Source organism: Eleutherodactylus coqui, chromosome 1 (genome assembly GCF_035609145.1).
Source record: "Eleutherodactylus coqui strain aEleCoq1 chromosome 1, aEleCoq1.hap1, whole genome shotgun sequence".
Classification (NCBI taxonomy): domain Eukaryota; kingdom Metazoa; phylum Chordata; class Amphibia; order Anura; family Eleutherodactylidae; genus Eleutherodactylus; species Eleutherodactylus coqui.
Genome location: NC_089837.1, coordinates 296,279,631 through 296,303,679, shown reverse-complemented (window position 1 = coordinate 296,303,679; position 24,049 = coordinate 296,279,631). Strand labels below are relative to the sequence as shown.

Sequence of the window (24,049 nt, the reverse complement as noted above, 5' to 3'; positions counted from 1 at the left end):
GCTCCGCCCCTTCTACGCGTCATCGTGTAGCTCCGCCCCATCACACGTGCCGATTCCAGCCAATCAGGAGTACTAGAGTACTAATTTGCAACTTTTTGCAATCATATGTTGCTCCTGTCTTGCTTTAAAAAGTGAGCGTTGCTTAGCAGAAGGGGTGTCCCCTCTCACCGCTGACACTTTTACTCCAATTTATGCCTGAAATTGGCCTAAATTATAGATCAACTCCTTGGTAGCTCATAGCTGGTGTTGATTTAATTGTCTAGTGCATGGACTGCCGGAGCTTTAACTATCCAGACATTTGTTGGGAATCTCTCTCAGGTAAAAGTAATGGATCCAACAAATTCTTATCCGCTCTTGCTGACAACTTTATCTTCCAAAAGGTAGAAGAGAAAACAAGGGGATCTGCTATCTTGGACCTAATTCTTACCAACAGGGAGGAAATGGTTGAGGGAGTAAGGGCGGCTGGGACCTTAGGAGGCAGTGATCATGCTATCCTTAAATTTTGGATAAAAATAAGAGGAAGGCCTGAGAAAGTTCAGACCTTGAGATTGGATTTCAGAAAGGCAGATTTTAATAAACTCAGAAAGAGGGTAGGAAGAATCCAATGGCTGGATGTTCTTAAGGACAGAAATGTCCAAGGAGGTTGGGAAATATTGTGAAATGAGATTCTCAAAGCACAATCATTAACAATCCATAAAAGAAGGAAGAATGGGAAGCGTTTAAAGAGATCGGGATGGAGGAACACAGAACTTGCACATGTTAAAAAGGAAGAAAAAGCTTTTAGCAAATGGAAAGAGGGGGAAATATCTAAAGAATATGATGCGGTCTGCAGAAACTGTAGGGCAAGTTTCAGAAAAGCTAAAGCTAATAATGAATTGAGGCTTGAAACAGATGCCAAAAGCAATAAGAAGGGATTTGGGGGGTATGTCAAAAGAAAAAAAAAAGTCAAAAAATTCTATTGGATGCTTACTAGATGAAAATTGTTAATTGGTTAATAATGATGTTAAAAAGGCCGAACTTTTAAATTCCTATTTCGTATCTGTTTTCTCTCAGAAAGTAGACGGAACATCAACTGATCTTCCCTGTGCTATTGGGGGAATAAAAGAATGCAGGCTACCCATAAGCAGAGAGATGGTGAGGGAACACTTAGCTAACTTAAAGGGGTTGTCTCGCGGCAAAATTTTACATTAGCCCATTCCCCCTGTCACCCCCCCTGGCATAAAATAGCAATTTAAAGCGGTTTTTAAACTGTTTGCTACTCACTGATCTGACGAAATATGAAGTTTTAAAAATCTTCTCCCTAAGATGGCCGCCGGTCCTTTCCCAGGGATGCACTGCGGTTTTCTCCCATGGTGCACCGCGGGTCTTCTCCCATGGTGCACCATGGGCTCTGTGCGGTCCATTGCCGATTCCAGCCTCCTGATTGGCTGGAATCAGCACACGTGACGGGGCGGAGCTACGATGACGACGCGGTGACCAGCTCTCCGGCACGAGCGGCCCCATTCACCAGGCAGAAGCACGGACTGCGCAAGCGCGTCTAAAAACGCCAGAAGACATCAGAATTAGACGGAGCCATGGAGACGGGGACGCCAGCAACAGAGCAGGTAAGTGAATAACTTCTGTATGGCTCATATTTAATGCACGATGTACATTACAAAGTGCATTAATATGGCCATACAGAAGTGTATAACCCCACTTGCTGCCGCGAGACAACCCCTTTAAATAAACTCAAGTCTCAAGGTCCAGATGAATTGCTTCCTAGGATACTAAAGGAAGCAGTGAAAGTAATTGCTGAACTAATCGCCATAATCTTTTCAAAAGTGCTGGAAACGGGAAAAGGGCAAATGTTGTCCCTATCTTCAAAAAAGGGAAGAAGGTGAATCCAGGAAAGTGCAGACCTGTGAGCCTGACTTCTATAACAGGAAAGATCTTTGAACAAAGTATTAAACAGCATGTATGCAAGTACTTGGATAAAAATGGAATAATTAACCAGAGCCAGCATGGGTTTGTATCAAGCAAGTCATGCCAGATGAATCTAATTTCCTTCTATGACAGAATTACCGACTGGGTGAATATAGTATATCTTGACTTTAGTAAAGCATTTGATAAAGTATCTCATACCATACTTATTGAAAAAGTGACCAAATATGGGATTGACAAGGCAACTGTTGGATGTATTCACAACTGGCTGAGTGATCGTACTCAAAAGTGGTCATAAATAGCTGCACATCCAAGTGGAAGAATGTATCAAGTGGGTTACCACAAGGCTCTGTCCTAGGCCCAGTGTTGTTCAACATTTTTATAAATGATCTGCAGGAGGGAATTAATGGGAAACTGATCAAATTTGCCGACGACACAAAGCTAGGAGGGGTAGCTAACAGTAGGGAAGAGAGAGAGTATTCAAAAAGATTTCGAAAAGCTGGAACAGTGGGTGGTGACAACAGAATAAAACAGAATGGTATTTAACAAGGAGAAATGCAAAGTCCTGCATCTGGGCAAGAAAATGAAAAAAACACATACAGAATGGGAGGAATTGGGCTAAGCAGCACATGTTGAAAAGAATTAGGTATACTAATAGATCATAGACTGAACATGAGTCAACAATGTGATGCAGCAGCCAAAAAGGCAAACACAATTCTGGGATGTATTAAGAGAAGCATAGAGTCTAGATCACATGAGGTAATTATCCCACTCTACTCTTCCTTAGTCAGACCTCATCTGGAATATTGTGTCTAGTTCTGGGCAACCCGCTTTTAAAAAGACATAGACAAACTGGAGCAAGTTAAGGGAAGAGTTACCAAAATGGTGAGCTGTCTGCAAATCATGGCTCATGAGGAACAGTTAAAGGATCTGGGAATGTTTAGTTTGCAAAAAAGAAGGCTAAGAGGAGACTTAATAGCTGTCTACAAATATCTGAAGGGCTGTCACAGTGCAGAGGGATCAGCCCTATTCTCATTTGCACAAGGAAATAGTAGAAGCAATGGGATGAAACTGAAAGGGAGGAGACACAGATTAGATATTAGAAAAAACTTTCTGACAGTGAGGGTGATCAATGAGTGGAACAGGTTACCACGAGAGTTGGCGAGTTCTCCTTCAATGGAAGTGTTTAAACAAAGGCTGGACAAATATCTGTCTGGGATGATTTGGTGAATCCTGCACTGAGCAGGGGGTCGGACCCGATGACACTGGAGGTCCCTTCAAACTCTCCCATTCTACGACAGTTGCGCCAAATTTATTAAATGAGTTGTGCCAAGATGCTATTAGGGCATATGAACGTTGTAGCGCTGGGTCTCCTCCTCGGGGTCCACTTTGTAAGAGCAGCTCATCTCCTGGCGAACCTTATGCCATCATGTAATATTCATTTCCCCTGCAGCAGCCACTGCAAGAAAAAGGTCAGGCTAGCTGCAGCTTTTACTGGCAAAGTCATTTGCTCGGAGTGCCGATAACGGGACTTGGGGTGATCAGCTGAATTCCCCAAGCCCTATATTCTCACAAGATTTTGGGCATATTTCCTTTAAGAGATGAACTTATCGTACTCCAGCACACTTCCTATTTAAGGGCTCCCTCACATCGGTGTATGTGGGCTGCATAATATGTGCATGTGTAATATGCACTACACTGCAAATAAACATGTAACGCGTATTTGCTGCATATTTTAAACTCCCATAGCCTATAATGGGTGTGTTGCGCACCAAAATAGGACATGCTGCGTTTCTTTTCACGCATGTAATACACTCATGAGAAAAACAGAGGTCTGAGTGGCCCAATTTACTTCAATGTGCTTTTATGAATGCGTATTATGCAGCCTGCATACACCCGTGATTGAGCCCCTTATATAGCTCTTTTATTTTTAGTAGGATACCTGTTGGATACCTATGGCGGACGTTTATCTACCGGGGAAATAAAGGTCAAGGCATGTAGGAATCAGACAAAGTATGTTAGGCTGAAGGGAGACAATCTCCATCTAGTTCAGCTTGTTTCTGCTGCCCCCCCCCCCCCCCCCCCTTGTTGATCCAGAGAAAGGCAAATAAACCCCCAGAGGCAGAAGCCAATTAGCACCCTTAGGGGAAAAAATCCTTCCAAACTCCTGAATGGCAGTCAGAATAATCCTTAGATCAACATTTTGAAAATTCTTACCGGACTCCAAGACTTGGATCAACAACCCTGCTAGATGTCTTAGTAGCATAGGCTGCTGGAGGACTATCTAGCTGTCGTCGCACACGGCCTATGCTACTAAGAGCTTATGGTTCGGCCGGCCGGCCTTGTTTTGTTGGTTTGTGTTTTTTGATTTGATGCTTTAAAACTTAAATTTTATGAAAGGAACACATGTGAGTAGTGATGGCAGAAACGAGATGTCAGTAGAAACTGTTTAAGGAGCCTTTTTCTACAAGTGTGAATGGCAGATGCTTATATACATAATTGCTACAGCGTTTGAGGCAAACAGTGACAAATATCCCTATATATACGGTTATGCTGGGCTTACAGGCCGTATTTGTACTGCGGATTCCGCGATGACCATCTGCGTTAAAACATAGGCGTTGAAAAAGCCACTTTTTTTCATTCACACTCGCGGATACAAATAGTGTATTCCGTGTGTGGAAGAGAAATTGCAGCATGCTCAATTTTGCCATGGAATCAGTGTGGATAGCCTCCATTGATGTCAAAGGAGGCCATCTTGCCCGCAGCCCATACGCAATGAACCTTGCACATGTGTTGCGGGTACTAGTGTCCTCGCTAAGCCACAGCGTGGGAAATACAAAAAAAACCTGTACTGTGCATGACCGCCTTACGGTGACAGTGGCGTGGTCACGTGTTGGCTGGTTTTCCTTGAAGCTGGTGAACCTTCCAACCGGACTGCTAAGAAGTCCCACTAATTCTTCAAGTGGGCAGTCTTTCTTTTCTTGCTGTAAGCACACAAATTGTACTTTTCTTTGTTTGTGTTGTCACACTGAAGCAGTTGCTGATAGCTCAGTGCTCAGATTACACATGTACTGGCCCTATCTAGGTTAATGTGATGGTGACCAAACTAGTATAATAATGTAATAAAGCTACAATCATGTGGAGTACAAACATCCTGTGAACAGGCATCTACTAAACTGCCCCTCTTCCAAAGCCACTTTAGCCAATGTGCGTCAGCTGGAGATTTATCGAAGCTTTGGATTACTGAAAACAGCCGTGCATGCGTTGGTTCTCACTGTGTTTACTCGGCTTCATGTTAATTGATGAGATACTACTTGCTATTAGGTAAAATCATAGAAGTAAACTGCTGCTGTTCTTGATTTTAAAGCGAATGTAGAAGTGCCCTTAAAGGAGATGTCCCGAGGCAGCAAGTGGGTCTATACACTTCTGTATGGCCATAATAATGCACTTTGTAATATACATTGTGCATTAATTATGAGCCATACAGAAGTTATAAAAAGTTTTTTACTTACCTGCTCCGTTGCTAGCGTCCTCGTCTCCATGGTGCCGACTAATTTTTGGCCTCCGATGGCCAAATTAGCCGCGCTTGCGCAGTCCGGGTCTTCTGCTGTTCTCTATGGGGCTCCGTGTAGCTCCGTGTAGCTCCGCCCCGTCACGTGCCGATTCCAGCCAATCAGGAGGCTGGAATCGGCAGTGGACCGCACAGAAGAGCTGCGGTCCACGAAGATAGAGGATCCCGGCGGCCATCTTCAGCGGTAAGTATTGAAGTCACCGGACCGCCGGGATTCAGGTAAGCGCTGTGCGGGTGGTTTTTTTAACCCCTGCATCGGGGTTGTCTCGCGCCGAACGGGGGGGGGGGGGGGTTTAAAAAAAAAAAAACCCGTTTCGGCGCGGGACATCTCCTTTAAGCTTTGTCCACCTCTACACGGTCACTTACAGTGGTCAACACAGGGGGATATAGAACAAACTACCTAAAACTGAAGGCAAGGTCACATTTTTACTTTGTAGCTTCACTAAGGCTTTAATAAAACATGGCAGATTTGGTCAGTAAATTGAAGCCAAAGCCACAACTGGAGTGTAAACGCGGGAAATATGATGCTGCTCTTTGCATTGTCTTGTGATTTGGCTTCAAAATACTGATCATCACTGCAATGTGTGAATGAGGCCTCATTTGACTTTTTATGTAGCAATAACTATTCATGTGCATATATTTTCTTTTCTTGTTTGAGCACCTTTTAATACAGTTTGTTTCACAAATCTGTCAAAATGTATTGTCAGCTGTAGATGGTTGGTTATTGTGCATGTTTTGGCTGTATAGCAGTACATTTTGCAACAGAAAATTCAGCTCAAAAACAAATAAAGAATCCAACGAGGATTTTTCTCCTCCAAGTTCAGTATCAAGATAACTTTATTAAAATATTTTGAACTTTCCCTAGGTTGCTGTCATTGGGCATATCACTCCAGCTGCAGGCACTAACAATCAGTGAATTACCTGTAGCTTATAGTGTAAAGCAAAAAAAAATTGCCTATGGCTGCCTGCGCAGTGACCACAGCTTGTAGAATGGGTAACTTGTTAAATATTTTAATACTGTTCATATGTAATGTTAAGATGTAATGCTAAGTTACTTCCATTTATTTAAAAACTGTATAAAATGCATATTTGCAAATGCGTGTGTCATAAATATATATAGATTATAGATGAGCGAGTATACTCGCTAAAGGCAATTGCTCGAGCGAGCATTGCCTTTAGCGAGTATCTCCCCCGCTCGAGACTGCAGGTTCTCTCTCCCTCTCTTCCCCCCGCTCCCTCCTGCTGACAGCCGCTACTCACCGCTCCCCCGCGCCGGCACCCGAACCTGCAGTCTCGAGTGGGGGAGATACTCGCTAAAGGCAATGCTCGCTCGAGCAATTGCCTTTCGCGAGTATACTCGCTCATCTTTAATATAGATCCATATCTATAATAAATTTAATCCAATTGACTATCCTTATCAGAATGTTTATTTATGATCTATCAATGATTTATATTATGTTTATAGACTGTTTCTCTGTCCATGTGCAGGTGTTGGTGGAATGAGCGTTGCATGTGTCTTGAAGAGGAAAACAGTTCTCTGGCAGGACTCCTTCAGCCCCCACCTGAAACAGTACACAGAAGGCACCCTTAACCACAACATGCCCGTGGTCCTGACTTCTGGACCGGTGGGCCAGCAGCAGCCACCACAGCACCCAACCCATTCTGCACTGGCTGCTGGCCCCCATGCTAGTCCTGTTGGCAGTTCGATGGGTGTGGCTGGACGCTCACAGGATGATGCTATGGTAGATTATTTTTTCCAGCGGCAACATGGAGAGCAGCTTGGGGGCGGTGGAAGTGGTGGAGGCGGATACAACAATAGCAAGCACCGTTGGCCAACTGGGGACAATATTCATGCAGAACATCAAGTAAGCAAACTCTAAAGTCTTTGCACAATTCCAATGATTAGGAATTTTAAGATATCTGTAATTTGTAAAGTCTTAATCTGTCTAGTAAGAATAGTACAAGAAGTAGCAGAAATCTTCATCTGCAGACCAAATCTTGTAGAGTTTGCTGCAGGTTGTAATTGAAACTCAGTGGATTTCAACTTTAACTGAAGATGTGAAGTCTCTACTAGGTTTGGATGATAAAATAAATCTCCTTTTATTTTAATATCTCCAACCTTATGGCCTATTGTTCACTTTTTAGTTTTTTTTATGTGGAAAAGGGAGGGGTCTTTATTTTTAATGATTTTATTTTGTTTAATATTTTTTTTGGCCTATTATGGGACTTGAAGGGGTATTCTCATTTCTGCTTTTCATAGCTGTGATGGGAAACCCCGTCCCTCTATTTCCAATTACCTGTGGGAAACAGCCTAGTGCTTCAGCCCAGTGTTGTTTGCATATCTCTTATTAAAAGTGAATGAAAGCTACGGAAACAGCGAAGTACAGAGCTCCATGCTGTTTGCGTAGCTCCCCTTCACTTAAATTGGCGCTACAGAAACATGGCTAGGCTGATACTCATATTTTTTGCTACATCTGCTGGGCTTAATTCAGACTGCATCTTGGTTTGCGGCATCTGAGATAGAACCCTGGCACGGAAATCGTAAACAGGGACTCGGGCACAGTCTGAATGATGCCTTAAGTTACTAAATAGCAAAAGGGTGTAGAAAACGTTGCACAAAGGGGTCTCTTTTGTATGGTGCCAGATGCTGCGTGTGCTTTGTGAGATAGCGGCAGCTTGGTGTCATTCCTAGGAGACATCCTGTAACAGACTTGTTCTGTAACATTGCCCTGTGTCATTCCTCTCCACACCGCAGTGTCAGAATCTCATTTTAATTAAATTGTCTAGTTGAATCTGGCGACAGCACAGGTATGTAAACTGCTTGGCAGTGAAGGAGTGGAACCTGCAAAGCAGTAGCGCTGTGCTCCTTCCATCTCCGACTATAGCTTTATACCTGGTCTAAAAGCTTAACAACAAGAGCAGCAAATCCTAGCACAAGCAGTGGAGACTGCTCCTACCAGAGCAGTGCCACCAAGCTGCCTAACAAAGCAGTATGCACCCCTAATACTGCTGGGGCAGGGCCAATAAAGGATGGAGGCACATAGACTTCTCCATATATTGTGGTGCATTAAGGCCTAGATTGATTTTGTGATTGTATTTAGAAACAGATTTATTGGGCCCTGCAATGGCAAATTAATTGACTTCATATGCTTGATCCCTTCACTTCTGAGCCATTTTTAGTTTTTTCTTTAAAATCAAGTTGGAAAGTGGACACAAGTTTTCCATCAACGTAGCCATATGAGTGCTTTTTTTTCTGGGATGAGTTGTGTTTTATAATGGCAGCATTTAATATGCCACATAACTAGAGATGAGCGAGCGTACTCGCTAAGGCAAATTACTCGAGCGAGTATTGCCATTTTCGAGTACATGCCCGCTCGTGCCAAAAGATTCGGGGGCCGTTGGGGGTGAGCGGTGAGTTGCGAGATCTCCCCCATCCCCTGCTCTTCCCCGCTGGCCCCTGAATCTTTTGGCACGAGTGGGCATGTACTTGAAAATGGCAATACCCGCTCGAGTAATTTGCCTTAGCGAGTACGCTCGCTCATCTCTACACATAACGTATTAATAAACTGAAAGAAAAAAAAAAGTGATGTAAAATGGAAAACAAATGCAATTGCATCATTGTTCATTGGATTTAGTTTTTACAGTAGTCATAATGTGGTAATAAAAACTTGTTAACCCCTTAGTGACAAAGCTTGTTTGCGCCTTAATGACCAGGCCTAAGTTTGGAAATGTAACAAGTGTCACTTTAACATAGAATAACTCTGTAAAGGTTTTGCATATTTTAAGTGATTCTGACATTGTTTTTTCACCACATATTGTGCCTCATTTAGGTGGTAAAAATAGACTGATAGAATTTGTGTAGGTCAAAACAAATTTAACATTGATTATTAAGATTTTGAGGAGCATTTTGTTTTCCTGCACCAAGCCAAGATTGCAAAGGCTCATAGGAGTCAGAATGATAGATACCCCCACAAATGACCCCGTTTTAAAAAATACACATCTAAATATATTCACTGAGGGGTGTCAGGAGTATTTTGACCCCACAGTTTCTTTTCAGGCATTAATGCAATTTTGAGGAGAAGAAATAGATTTTCATATTTTTGCAAATCTATAATTTAAAAGACAGGATTTTTTTCTATATTGCACATGATAATGAGGATTTGCACCAAAAATGGATACCCCTGTTTCTCCTGTGTTCAGAAACATACCCATTGTGGCCCTAATGCTATGTCCGTATGCAAAACGGGGCCCAAACCGAAAGGAGCAGCTGGTGGCTTTCAAAACAGACATTTTGCTTGAAGGTGTTTCAGGCCCCATTGTCCACTTGTAGAGCCCTTGAGCTGCCAAAACGATGGAGAACCCCCACAAATGACCCCATTGTGAAAACTAGACCCCTTAATGAATTCATCTAGGGCTGTGCTGCGTATTTTGACCCCCACAGTTTTTGAATTAATCTAAGCAAAGCAGAAGGAAAAAAATTATGATTTTCATTTTTTAGCAATCATGTTATTTTAAATTTTTTTTCTTGTACAGCACACACGAGTGAAGACTTGCACCCCAAAATGGATACCCCTGTTTGTCCTGACTTCAGAAACTTACCCATTGTGGCCCTAATCTTATGTCCGTGTAGACAACGGGGCTAAAACCGAAAGGAGCAGTGGGTGGCTTTCAGAACAGACATTTTGCTTGAAGCTGACTTAGGCCCCATTGCCCACTTGTAGAGCCCTTGAGTGGCCAAAATGATGAAGAACCCCCACAAATTGCTTCATTTTGAAAACTAGACCCCTCAATGCATTCATCTAAAGGTGTAATTCATATTTTTACCTCACAGTTTTTGAATGAATCTGAGCAAAGCAGAAGGAAAAAAATTAAGATTTTTTTGGCAATTGTGAACCGCATACAGCAACTCCCGGTGATATCTCTCTGCTCTCTGCTACACATGGGAGCCAGAGATGTTTTACATTTTGCAGGCTGCACACCCTTCTGTGCACGTATGATGTCTGGCACACATGCGCAGAAGGCACAGTCGGGACTAGGAGGCCAGAACGTCACGGGATATCGCCGAGGACGGGGGTGATTGTACTTTCATTTGCCCTGATGGATCCCTGGGGATGTTTTTACGTCCCTGGGGATTAGAGCCTAGCAAGCCAGGACATAAAAAGGCAATGGGGTGGTCACTAAGGGGTTAAGGTTATTCTGTGGGTAAGTAGCTTTAACGCGCCTTTGAAGAAGAAAAAAAAAAAGAAAAAAATTTCCTCACCTTTTTGTGATCTCATTAAGGCCTCGGTCAGACGACCGTTTTTTGCCGCGATTTGCGGATGCGCATGCGATCTGTGCATATATAAAACCATTGCTTCGCAATGGGATCGGTCAGGGGTTAGTTCTCACAGGGTGGAATCCCTACAGAAATCTCGCAGTTTTTGCTGCATCAAAATACCGTGAGATTTCCGCCGGGAAAGTGCTGCTTCAAAACCTGCGGCGCTCAGGCGCGGGTTTTGGAGCTGCTTGGTTGCATGCTTTTCTGTTGTGGCCGGAGCTCCCATGGAGAGCAGTGTGGCTGCAACGGAAAAAGAAAATGGACATGCTGCAGCTCGGGAGTCCGTGTTGCAGCGCCGGCTTTGTCATGAAGGATTGGCCGTCCTGTGTGGCCGACATTTTTGACAAATCTTGCCCACATAGCTGGCCCATCCCCGGATTATCAGTCGCAAGTGGATTTGCTGCAGTGAAATTACGCACTGAATTCCCGAGGCAAATCCGCCATGTGTAAACCCAGCCTAACAGTTTTTATTTTTCTGTCGATGCGGTTGTGTGAGGTCTTGCTCTTTGTGGCGTGAGCTATTTTCCTTATAAATGCAGTTGTAAGGTGCTTAAGGCCTTTTAACTCTTGTTTTTATACTAGTTTTTGTGAGAGGCATTGAGACCAAAAATGTATGGCATTGTGTGTGTATTTATTTACATATATTTTTTAAGAGTTTGCCATGCGGGATACATAATAAGTTTTCTTTGATTGCTTGGACTTTTACGGCAATGCAAATATATATTTTCATTTTTATTCTTTAGATTAAAAAAAGAAGAGATGGGCAAGATTGTTTTTTTTTTATATTTAAAAGTATTGAACCTATTTTTAATAAGGGGACTTGAACTAAATGTTTTCAGTCGCTTGCACAATGTGCTGCAATTTTTCTGTAATGCAGTGTATTATACTTTTAACTTAAGATTGGATTTCATGCCAGGCTTGTGAGTCTTCACTAAGCCCCATGGAAACCATCAGCACTTCGTGATCGTGGAGAGGCTTAATGGGGAGACGGAGGACCCCCCCACCACTACCTCTGTTCACTGGCTTAGATGCTGCAGTCAGGTATATACCGGGATAAGCAGCAGCCCTGTTGCTGGCAGGTTTTGGCTGCCAGCCTCCAAGTATGGAATAAGCTCAGCTCCCAGGCCCTCTTCATACTCCGCCTGGAGGGCTAGGGGTCTACGTAAACTTGTTTATCACACAGCCCTAGTCTGTGGTAAAAAATTGCTGCATTCCTGCAACCTAAAGAGCATGCTTTTCTGCTATATGTGAATAGCATCTTCCAAACCTCATCCACAAGCATTGCCGTGTAGGAGAGCGTTCACACAGCATTATTGTACACGTTATGGTCAGGGGCTCCATTACAGCGCTGCAATAGAATCCCTGAACGGAAACAAAAGGAACCATTCACTTCTATTGTGAAATGTTTCCTATCTATTTGATGTACTTAATAACCTAGTTCTCAGTACTACTCTATACAAATAAAGCAGAAGCAAACGGAAACCTTAAAATGGACACAGAGGAGGTATCTGGAGTATCCGTCCTCTAGCTGACACGTTCTGCAGACGGGAGAAGAAATGACACAGCGTGCAGTAGATGTAACCGTTCTCTACAGGAGTGCTGGCACATGTTGACTATTAAATTTGATCATAGTTTTGATATTTCATACATTTGGCTATTTTTCTGTAATAATTTAATAGCCCTTCTAATGGAGCCATTTATTACATTGCTTCATCTTGTCGTTCTATTATAGGTTCGTTCTATGGATGAGTTAAATCATGATTTTCAGGCCCTTGCACTTGAAGGAAGAGCAATGGGAGAGGTAAGTATATAATTTGTTTTGTGAACTGAATGTTGCTTCTGTTATCTGTACAAGCTGGGTTCACATGTACAGTAAGTCTTTTAAGATACCAAAACATTTGGAGGTGGTTTACGTAAATATATTTAAAGGGGTTGTCTCGCGAAAGCAAGTGGGGTTAAGTACTTCCGTATGGCCATATTAATGCACTTTGTAATATACATCGTGCATTAAATATGAGCCATACAGAAGTTATTCACTTACCTTCCCTGCACTGGCGTCCTCGTCTCCATGGCTCCGTCTAACTTCAGCGTCTAATCGCCCGATTAGACGCGCTTGCGCAGAAGGGTCTTCTGCCTTCGGGTCTGTCCGGCAGCAGCGGCGTTCTGGCCCCGCCCCCTTGACGCGTCATCGCGTAGCTCCGCCCCGTCACGTGTGCCGATTCCAGCCTCCTGATTGGCTGGAATCGGCACACGTGACGGGGCGGAGCCAGAACGCCGCTGCTGCCGGACAGACCCGAAGGCAGAAGACCCTTCTGCACAAGCGCGTCTAATCGGGCGATTAGGCGCTGAAGTTAGACGGAGCCATGGAGACGGGGACGCCAGCACAGGAGGGGCTAAGTGAATAACTTCTGTATGGCTCATATTTAATGCACGATGTATATTACAAAGGCCATACAGAAGTGCTTAACCCCACTTGCTTTCGCGAGACAACCCCTTTAACCCCTTAGTGGCAGCCAAGACATGTTTTTCACATTGTCACTAAGGGGCCTTAAGCTAGACTGCCATCTTTTTTTATAGCTGTCTAGGCTGGGGCTTACATGGATATCGCGGACTGGGAGTAGTAGGAGCTTGGCTCTCTAATGAAAACTAGACTCCTGGCTTAAGGACCAGGGAAACCTATAGCGACTGCAGCATCTAAGTGGTTTCAGAGGCTCACATAAGTAGTGCAGTGTATTATTTAAACAATGAAATAATAGCTCCTTTAAATCCCCTTGTGGGTCTAAAAAATGAGGTAGAAAAAAAAAATCTAGTGCTAGTTTAGGAAAAATACATTTTTCTGAGCAAAACCTTTTTTTTTTTTTTCACAGAAACACAATAAATTGCACATAATGGGTACTGCCACATTCATAATGACCCAAACTATGAAAATATTATGTTATTTATGTTGCATGGTGAACTCCATAAGGAAAAATGCCAGAATTACTGTTTTCTTTGTATCTGCCTTATTTAAAAAAAGCTATCAAATGGTCACAAAAGGTACCAATGAAAACTAGAGCTTGTTCCCCAAAGAAACAAGCTGTTATATAGCTTCGTGAGCGAATAATAAAAATGTTATGGGTCTTGTAATTCAGCAACAAAAAGCACGCCCTCATATGGGTATGTCGACAGAAAACTAAAGAAGTCATGGCTTCTTAAAAAAAAAAAAAAAAAATTTGCTTAGTCAATATGTCCCAAAATAGGCCAGTCACTAAGGGGGTATCGCTGAATTTTCCTTTAAAAAAATCGGGAAGTGTATAAATATAATGGCGACTCTACTGGGTTATGGAAAAGCATTTCTATGTTGGTCTATGCATGTGGGACATCAGCGCAGTCAGATGTGTAACAGAGGGTCGGCCAGGGTCATTTGTATATGACACAGAAGAGAGAAATATTGCTTGTATTAAATCTACAAAATGAAAGCTGTTCGTGGTCTGTTTTCCTGACAAATCGTGTACCACAGTGCGGAGCATTTGTCAGTTTTAGGGCTCCTGCGCACTAGTGAGAGCGATAACGGGCTGTGATTCACAGCCTGATATCGCCCTCGCAATGCATGGGGAACCCCTGGATGCGCAAGGTGTTTTTATGTCAAAACCAACTCGCATCACTGCGCAGAATCCCTTCATCCCATTACTTTCAATGGGGCAGCAGGAGCAGCGTCTGCTCTACTGAAACCAATGGCAGAAAGTCTGGACCCTCTGCCGCTGCTGTGACAGCAGTAGCAGGGGATTCATTCATTCCCATGGGGAGTCCTCTCATCACTAAATACACTGCTGCTATCACAGTGTTGAGTGATGAGGGGACTCCCCATGGGGATGATGGAATCCCCTGTCACAGGCAGTGGTGTTCTGCCATTACTTTCATTAAGGCCGGCGCTGCTTGAAAACAAGGTGAAACCCCTGGATTTGACTAAAGGAATCCCCTGCCGCTGCTGTCACAGCTACAGCAGAGGATCGCAATGGTTTCCTATTGCTTTCAATGGGGCCGGCGCTGTTGCCACTGGCCCCATTTAAAACAATGGGCGATATCGCAAAAAGAAAAGAGATGCTGTCCCCCCCCCCCCCCCCCCCCCCACACACACACACACACAGCATCGCTGGAGTGAAAACATGGCAAATTAGAATGAAACCATTGAAATTCAATGGTTTTGTAATCGTGCATTCTCACTCCCTCTTTCATCGCAAGAAAATCGCCCGCTCTTACTCGCCAGTGTGATGGAGCCCTTACTGAAAGAGAACTGATCACCAGATTTTTCCCAATGTAAAAAATCATACAGAAATATGCCCATCATTACTTGTTGCTTTTATAGCACCTACATATTCCATAGCACAGTACACAGATGGCAATCAAAGCAATGCTGAGGATTGCCTTTTCATTTTATAGTTACTCAGTTGGGCATATAAGCATCACCGAATCTTTCCTTGCTGCCGGAGTCCCATCCCTTACTCTATGAAGGGTTTTAGGTGATCTAATAAACTGCCCCACTTACGACAAATAGAGCGGGACTCATATCTGCCTGGGCATCTTTCTTGCCTAACATCCATTGGCAGTAGTGAAGATTTCAAGGCTCGGATATGCCCGTAAGACTGGGTTCACACATACATTAGTGGAAGCAGTCTTTCCTACATAGAGTATCTCTTTCGTATCTTCTACAGGTTTTGGCTCTAGAAACTGCATGCGTGAATCTAGCCTTAAGTATATTACATGCATACAATCCCTAGAACCTGTTTTTCGGGTTATAAGTCTTCAGTTTTCTTCTAGATACTGTTATTTTCCATTATTATTCCTTATCCCTTAGGCTTCTAAGCTTTAAGTTGAGGATCACTCTTCAAAAGGTCCCTTTACACGGGATGACTGTCGGGCTAACGATGCCCGACACTCGTCCCTGTGTCTCCGCGCTCCCGTGCTCCTGCAAGGGAGCTAGCACAGCTGGCTCGCACATGGAGCGGCCAGCAGGGGGCCGGGGCGGTGCAGGAGGTTTCTCTCCTCTCGCTCCCCCGCCCCTCTCCATTTGAGATAACACAGCGGCTGTTTAAACTGAACAATGCGCTCCTTGCTGATATTTTATGCAGCATAAAAGATGAGTGATTGAGCTCATCGTACAGTTTAAACAGGCGTCCGTCAGTAGCGGACGCCTGCTGTGCATCTCAATGGATGGCCGCTCCGTGTGCGAGCCAGCTGTGTTAGCTCCTGTGCAGGAGCACAGGAGCGAGGAAACACAGGGACGCGTGTTGGGCATCGTTTGGCCGACAGTCGTCCCGTGTAAAGGGACCTTAAGTTTTGCTGTGCCGATGATTTATGCCACAGCTCTTAAATATAAATGCTTGAAGGGTCATTTTACAAACCCTTAGCATATGCTTTGCTTATGTCTATTGACTGGCCTGTGGGGCCTCTTCTATAGAAAAATATTTCTTGATTGGCTTTCCAATATCTGTATTTTTCATGCTGCTGATGTAGAACAATATTAATTGTTAATACATAGTAAAATGCAGCCTGTGTGTGTGAACCCATAAGCCTTTTTTCCTTTAAATCTTGTGCCTGGTATTACAAGGCTTAACCTTTACTTTTAGGTCTTCTGTACACAAGTAACTTCTGTTCTATTGAGCTTTTGTTAACTGTTTGATATTTGTGTTTCTACCTTTTTGATGACCATTATAAAAATCTTTTCCCCAAAAGCAACTGTTACCTGGCAAAAAATTTTGGGAAACAGATGACTCCAACAAAGATGGACCAAAGGGCATTTTCCTTGGTGATCAGTGGCGCGACAGTGCGTGGGGAGCATCAGGTGAGTGCACTAGAATTTTATTTATAAGACGTGGAGGATTATTTTGAGGTTATCTGAATATTAAATACTTTAAAGTCCTTTTTGTCAGGACTTACACCCTGACCTTTGACATCCTATAATTTAATAAGACCGTTCTGGTCCAATGTAGTGAAGTTTCTGTGTGAGGTTTTGGAGTCTCCCATACATTTTATCCCTAAAATTTGCCGTTTTGAAGATGGCATGACAGGATATTCCTTGGGAAAGTTCTTGGCTAGGAAAGCCATAGCACTTTGCCTGATGGTGTAGTTAGACTTCCCACCATTTCTCAGTGGAGGTCGCTCGTTACAGTAATTCATTTCCAGAATATAGGCAATGTCCCCAAAAGTATTTCAAGGTCCGGGGTTGGTGGTGTGAATCGTCACTTGCTCAGTACGCCAGCCCTGCACTCTCCTTGACCCTCTCCAGGTTTACCTCCTAATGTAATCACACAGACTCGTATTCTTGTTTGTAAAGTGTTGCCTTATTATTTTCATGTATATGTTTTTTGGGGGGAAATACTCTTTCATGTCATTTCTCCAGCCATGTTTGCCATGCCTTGTGTCAGCATCTGTATTGCCTGTGCCTTGCATAATGTGAACAGTGTTTGCATTGAAAACGAGTTTTTTTTTAAAAAAGTCCTTTTCTTTCATTTTCCTCCTAGTCACAGTCATGCATGTGCACATAGTGAAGCATTTCAGTATACTTACTCTCTCATACATTTTGCCTGTTTCCGCCGTTTTTAGATCACTCGGTTTCCCAGCCCATCATGGTCCAGAGGAGACCAGGTCAAGGATTTCATGTTGGCAGCGAAGTGAACTCTGTTCTCTCCCCTCGTTCTGAAAGTGGTGGTCTGGGAGTCAGCATGGTGGAGTATGTCCTAAGCTCTTCTCCTGGAGACAGCTGCCTGAGGAAAGGAGGATTCGTAAGTGCCTCTCCCTTAATACAAACAAGGGGGGCCCTTCGATTGCCAAGATATAGAAAGATGCAGGTAAAAACAAAGGAGGCTGCAGTCTCATTAAGTCAGTATTTGAAATCTAATGTTGCTGGCTTTTACAGGTAGCATTTATTGTTGACCTAAGAGAAACACATTGTTCTTAGATTGTATTGAGTTGACATATTTGATGGTAAAGCTTCTGAAGTAGTTTTTGAGACTGCAGCTATGAGGATGTTCAGGCACCAAATTTTGCTTTCGTTGCCTGTAAAGAGAAAATTACACATTTGCAAGCAGATGCATGAATTTTGTTGGTTAGACAATAGGTACACTAAATGGGGCTGAAAGAGTCACTTACATAAGTTCCTTATCAAACCTAGATTTTTTTTTTCTCCATGAGGGGAAGGAAATCTGTTTCCCTGATAACTGCAATGTATGATGATGTTAAATATTATTACATGGTTTATTAATTGCACATCTTCCTCTTTATTTTAGGGTCCTCGAGATCCAGAAGGAGATGAGAATGAAAAGGGTGATAAAAAGAGCAAAGGTGTATATGAAGGGGACAAGCTAGGAGATCTGAAGGAGGAAGTTGATAGTATGGATAAGGCTAATGGACTGCCTGTACAAAATGGGATTGACAGTGATGTAAAGGATTTCAGGTGCGGCCCTCCAATAGTGTATGTGGACAAATTTCATTCAGGTTTAGGCTTTTGACAGATGAACGTATTTCAGATGTATTTATTCATCCATAATACGGAAGCCTGTCCCGGTCGGTCTCCTGACCCGAACTCTGAGCATCATGGATGCCTATGATACTTGGAGTTTGGGTAAGAAGATCGTTGGACATTCATCTATACTATAAATGCAGCTAGAATACACTTGTATGTCACTGGTCTTAGACTGTTCACATTTATACGTGTTAGTCTGTTTAACTCATGGTGCTTGTAATTGCTTGCATATTCTGCTGTGTTCTAGAGATCATCATTCATACTGGTCCCTGTCTCCAATATTGGCGCACAATCTAATTCCTCACAATCTGTCCCATAATCACAGATTTGTCAGTTTCTTTTGACCATTTCCTGAGCAACAGATTACAAAATATTACTTGTACTCCTACACAAAACCACACAAATATGTGATAAGGGCACAAATCTACTTAAACTAAGTCAACCCACAAAACGCAAGGAATAAATGGCCAAAATTAATTAAAAATATCCAGATTTTATTAATATTGAATACAAATCCTCACCATTGCACATAAAAACATAACGAGAGGACACAAAGACAGTGAGGAGGAAAACTAGCAATAACTGACCCAGAAGCCCAGTTAAATAGCCATAACTCTTGAGTAATATGTAAATTGGGCAATTACAATACTGAATAGTAGTACAAATATAAACAATGCCTAAAGTTGTTAATAAGCATATAGACCTATAATCATACAGAAGTCTAGGGTTACCAGGTACAATCATAAAAATCCAAAATGGACAATATTGATCCTGTTCTTGAACATGAGCAACATGGCTCATGCTTACCCTGACTCGTATTTGGGTCTCCGCTCCAAAAATGCCAGTCATGAGAGGCCCGCTCGTCCCGATACGCGTTAAGCTGTTCTGAGCTTTGTCAGGAGATGACCATTATATGCAAAACCTGGGTATATATAGTGTGTCTAAGATTATTCGGACCTGTGATGCGAATGTAACTTTTGTTTATGGTGGAGATTTAAACAATGGCTAGAGGATTTGTCACCTGCAAACTGACACTAAATTAAAGATTGAAAATACTTTCCTCCTTGTGATCAATGGAGGGAAGCAGGCGGGAACTGTGGGTGATCCCATGGCTGGCAGACAACAAAGGAGCTTGGGGTAACTGGTAATTTGGCACTGTTCGCCTTCTCACTAGGAAACAACAAGGAGACTTTGTTATATCTTTCTAATTTCCTTCTAGGTGGGAACAGCAAACTAAATTAAAAGCAGAGAGAACCTGCCAGAGCAGAGAGGTCTGCCTCCTACAGACATAAGCTTTAAAAAAGCTGGTTAGCTCAGTTTCTGCAAGACATATATTGAGTAAGGGCTCATTCACACGAGCGCATGAGTCTCGCAGCATTGTACTCATCGCAGCCCCTACGATTAGCCGGCAGAGATCGCATACGGGCTGCGATAGGCACTGTGTGTGCACAGGCATGTGCAGTGTAACTTTTTTTTAAAATCCCCCGCTCTGTGCAGAGCTGGGCTGCGTACTGAACCTTTTCCATTCGCAGGCATTGTGAAGGGGCAGCGTTTCAATACACATCTCTTCAAGCGCTTTGTATGAAACAGAAATAGAGCATGCGTTTTATATGCAGTCGGCCCTTGCAGCTCCAACGCAGGTGTGAATTGAAGAATTAAAGTCCATAGACTTTCATTGCCTCCATTCACTGCATGTTACACACAGGAAATACGCGTTTGTAATACACCTGTCTGAATGAGCCCTAAAGGTGATAGACTCCCACCTGACTTGAATGTGCACTAATCGGGAATATGACCAGGAGTTGGCTGCAGATCCTATGCCTCATCTTGCAGAGACTGAGCTCATCATTTTATCTGGTATCATAAATGTAATATTTAGTAACATTTGTGTCTTTTACAGTCGCACCCCAGGCAACTGCCAAAATTCTGCAAATGAGGTGGACCTTCTTGGACCCAGCCAGAATGGTTCTGAAGGCCTTGCCCAATTGACCAACAGCAACGGTGCTAAACCAGTGGAAGATTTTGGAGGCATGGAGTCCCAGAGTGTGCAGCTAGACCCCATGGAGCATGTTGGCATGGAACCACTTCAATTTGACTACCAAGGCAACCAAGTTCCAGTGGATTCAGGGGCTACTACAGTAGGCCTCTTTGACTACAATTCACAGCAACAGGTAATTGTAATGTGTATCTGCTAGACTATTATGTTTTGCAGATATGATAACCATGTGTAATACATCAAATTACATAACTTTTCTTCAGTTGTTCCAAAGACCGAATGCCCTTGCAGTTCAGCAGCTGACAGCAGCTCAGCAACAACAGTATGCCCTTGCAGCAGCACACCAACCACACATAGGTAAGGTTTTCTGTCACAGAGTTCAGACTTTATGTAGATGGAACTTTTGCTGATTTTCAGTTGTCATTTATTTCTATGTACTTCTTTGTAAAAGACTCGTCCCTTCTGCCAAGTATACTTTTTTCTAATAGGATTTTTTTTTTCATAGTTGATATTTTAATGTTGTTTTTTCTTCCAACAACATACTGAAGCATGATGAGAGTGAAAGTCAAATTTAAAAGATATTGGGCAAATCACAGTAAAATGCTTTCTTACTAGAGATGAGCGAACGTACTCGTTTAGGGCGATTTCGCAATCGAGCATCGCTTTATTCGAGTAACTGATTACTTGGGCGTAAAGATTCAGGGGGTGACCGGGGGGTTGCAGAGGGGAGTGGGGGGGATAGAGAGAGAGCTCCCCACTGCTACCCCCCGCTTCACCACGCCCCCCCACCCCCCCGAATCTTTTCGCCCGAGTAGTCAGTTACTTGAAAAAAGCGCTGCTCGATTGCGAAATCGCCCTAAACGAGTACGTTCGCTCATCTCTACTTCTTACGCATAATGTTAATTTAGATTGTTAGCAGAACTGCTGTTTGTAGAAACGTTTAGTTCTTATAAGGCAGTCTTCATTTCTATAATGCAATTCTCTGATTTTGTTAGCTACTACGTGGTTACAAGTTACTTTGCTCTTGTGCTGCTAATGTACTGAAGTTTGCTTTCACTGACAGGTATGTTTTCAGCAGGTTTAGCTCCCGCTGCATTTGTACCAAATCCTTACATCATCAGTGCAGCTCCTCCAGGAACTGACCCTTATGCAGCAGGATTGGCCGCAGCTGCAACCCTTGGTAAGGCTGCACAATATACACATCGCTTACAGGCTTAATTGTATACTCATTATTTATAGAGAGTAGAAGTATTGAATGTTTCACTTCACAGTCTGTTTGTATGTACCAGTTATGCCATACTTTTTGTGTTCTAAATTGCATTGAAAATTGTGCCAAAAATGTTTTTTTCTTAATTCTACAGGCCCTGCTGTGGTCCCTCACCAGTATTATGGCGTTACTCCATGGGGAGTATATCCTGCCAATATATTCCAGCAGCAGGCAGCAGCTGCTGCAGCGGCAAGCAATTCTGCGTCCCAACAAAATAACCCACAAAATCAACAGGGCCAGCAGCAAGTATGTATTCTGCATGTGTTTCTCCTTTTTAATGTCGCTTTATGATTTAGCCTTCCTTTTAGACTGTGTTCATATGTATTGGGTTTCTAAGAAACTTAATTTTATGTTGTAGATATGCCAGTCGATATATGGCTAATCTGTGGCAATAATAAATATCTGTGGATTTTAAAGGGCCACTCCAGTGTTTTTTTGTTTTTTTTTCCATTCATGTTGTAGCCATTTCCCCAGTATATTTAAGTGAGCTAGTGTTACCTTGGTTAGTCATTCATTTCTATCTGAAATTCCTGGCCTCCTTCACCTCAGATGGTCATGTGATCTCAGTTCTGACCAGCTCTGATTTAATTGGGATTATGCTGTCTAAAACTAATCAGTCACCGTTTATGCTATGCTGTTACATTGAACCTACCACAGGGACTGCGCAGTGATGTCCTATACATTCGGGATTCGTATTGAGGGGATCGGGGGCCGGCTGTTACAGCTGACAGTCGTGATCAGTGTGACAGCAGCATTTAAATTGCATGATCAAAGTTCAGGTGGTCCCCGTGATGTGATCGCGAGGTTCTTTTTGGTTCCCATGGCAGCCTGAGGCCTCCTGGTGGTTCTAAATGCTGCCATGGCTATAGTGTGGCTTGATTAAAAATACCTGTCAGATCGCGGTATAATGTAATGCTATGGTATTACATTATACTGCATGAGTGATCAAAGCATCGCAAGCTTAAGTTCCCCGTCGGGGCTAGAAAAAAAAAAATTAGGAAAACATTTAAAAATAAGCCTTTTCCCATATTTTAGAAGTAACACATTATTTGTCCTGCAGGACGAATGCCGCAGGGGAAAAAATGCAATGCCAGAACGGTGCTTTGCTTTTAATTAAAAAAAAAAAAAAAAAAGTTGTGTATTCTAAAATGATACGAATAGAAACTACAGGACTTCCCACAAAACACGAGCCCTCACATAACAGTCAATGGAAAAAAAAAGTATGGCAGTCAGAATACGGCAGCAGAAAACTTTCATTTTATTTCAAAGATATTCTGCTTTTTTAAAAGTAGTACAATAAAAACAAAATGTATATAAAATATGTTCATAATTGTACTGACACACAGAGGAACGTTATCGTGTCATTTTTGCCGCAGTATGTACACTGTAAAATCAAAATCTGCCCATAGGTGGCTAATTTGCATTTTCTTTCCTCTGCCCATAGGTGGCTAATTTGCATTTGCATTTCACTCTGCTTAGAAATTTTTCAATGTTTTTTAAAAAAATACATTATATGGTACATTAAATAGGGACTATTATAAAAATGCAACTACATCGACGGATAAAATGCGTTATGATCTTTTGAAAGTCGGGAGGAAAAAATTAAAATGAAAATAAGGAGTTTTGTTATTAGGGGAAAAAAAAAAAATCAATACTTACCTATTCCTCCCCAGGCAGACTTCTTACTGCATCTTCTTCTCGCCCATCTTCTCCCAACTCCCCTGGCTCCCCGGGTCATGTTACCTCCAACCATCCGGATCCTCTTCTTTCTGTAATGTAGCGTCCATTTGTCACAGTTCTTTTCCTGCAGGGCAATGTACGCGTCGTCAAGATCTCACCGCAAGTGTTCATATAGCATATGAACACTCACGGCGAGACACCGCGCATGCACAGTCGTGCCAATAACCTGCACGCTAAAGCAGGCTGCCGAGGATTCGGCATTCCTTGCTAGACAGTAAACGCTAAATCACTAGTGATGTAGTGTACATTGTCCTGCTGGAAGCAGAATGCCGAGAATGTACACTACCATCACAGGAAATAGATGAATCCGCCGGCTGGAGGTGATATAATCTGCGGGACTGGAGGAGGAGCCAGGAGAAGATGTGGTAAGTCTGCCTGGGGAGGAATAGATAAGTATAGAATTTTTTTTTTCTTCTAATGACAAAACCCCTTTAAGGAACTGCAGTGAGACAATTGATAATACTGCAGACTTGCTTGTACATTGCACTACAACTAGCTAACATTCTTTAAAAAAATTAGGTTCTGCATTTTTTCTTAGTAACAAGGCCAGTCTTTGACCTATATTTTCACTCCAATTCTAGGTTCTTCGTGCAGGTGGAAACCAACGGCCTCTCACCCCTAATCAGAATCAACAGGGACAGCAAAACGATCAGCTAGTGGCAGCTGCTGCAGTGAACTCTGCACTTGCGTTTGGGCAAGGGCTTGCTGCTGGCATGCCAGGTGAGTTCTAAATTATT

The 24,049-nt window shown here is 42.8% G+C and overlaps 1 protein-coding gene across 8 annotated transcripts in view; it reads left to right on the top strand.

The window, feature by feature from the left end:
- Nucleotides 1-24,049, top strand: part of PUM1 (pumilio RNA binding family member 1) — a 63,648-nt gene that overhangs the window by 18,403 nt on the left and 21,196 nt on the right. For 3 of the 8 annotated variants that reach the window (XM_066573668.1, XM_066573686.1, XM_066573677.1), the window contains 10 exons: nucleotides 6,980-7,356; nucleotides 12,541-12,609; nucleotides 16,521-16,629; nucleotides 17,391-17,635; nucleotides 18,074-18,240; nucleotides 20,210-20,480; nucleotides 20,569-20,662; nucleotides 21,369-21,485; nucleotides 21,667-21,818; nucleotides 23,894-24,032. In XM_066573668.1, coding sequence (XP_066429765.1) covers nucleotides 6,991-7,356; nucleotides 12,541-12,609; nucleotides 16,521-16,629; nucleotides 17,391-17,635; nucleotides 18,074-18,240; nucleotides 20,210-20,480; nucleotides 20,569-20,662; nucleotides 21,369-21,485; nucleotides 21,667-21,818; nucleotides 23,894-24,032 — 1,729 coding nt within the window. In that variant the 5' untranslated portion in view covers nucleotides 6,980-6,990. The remainder of the gene's footprint in view (nucleotides 1-6,979; nucleotides 7,357-12,540; nucleotides 12,610-16,520; nucleotides 16,630-17,390; nucleotides 17,636-18,073; nucleotides 18,241-20,209; nucleotides 20,481-20,568; nucleotides 20,663-21,368; nucleotides 21,486-21,666; nucleotides 21,819-23,893; nucleotides 24,033-24,049) is intronic. The other 5 variants (XM_066573733.1, XM_066573724.1, XM_066573716.1 and 2 more) reach the window with 5 other exon arrangements.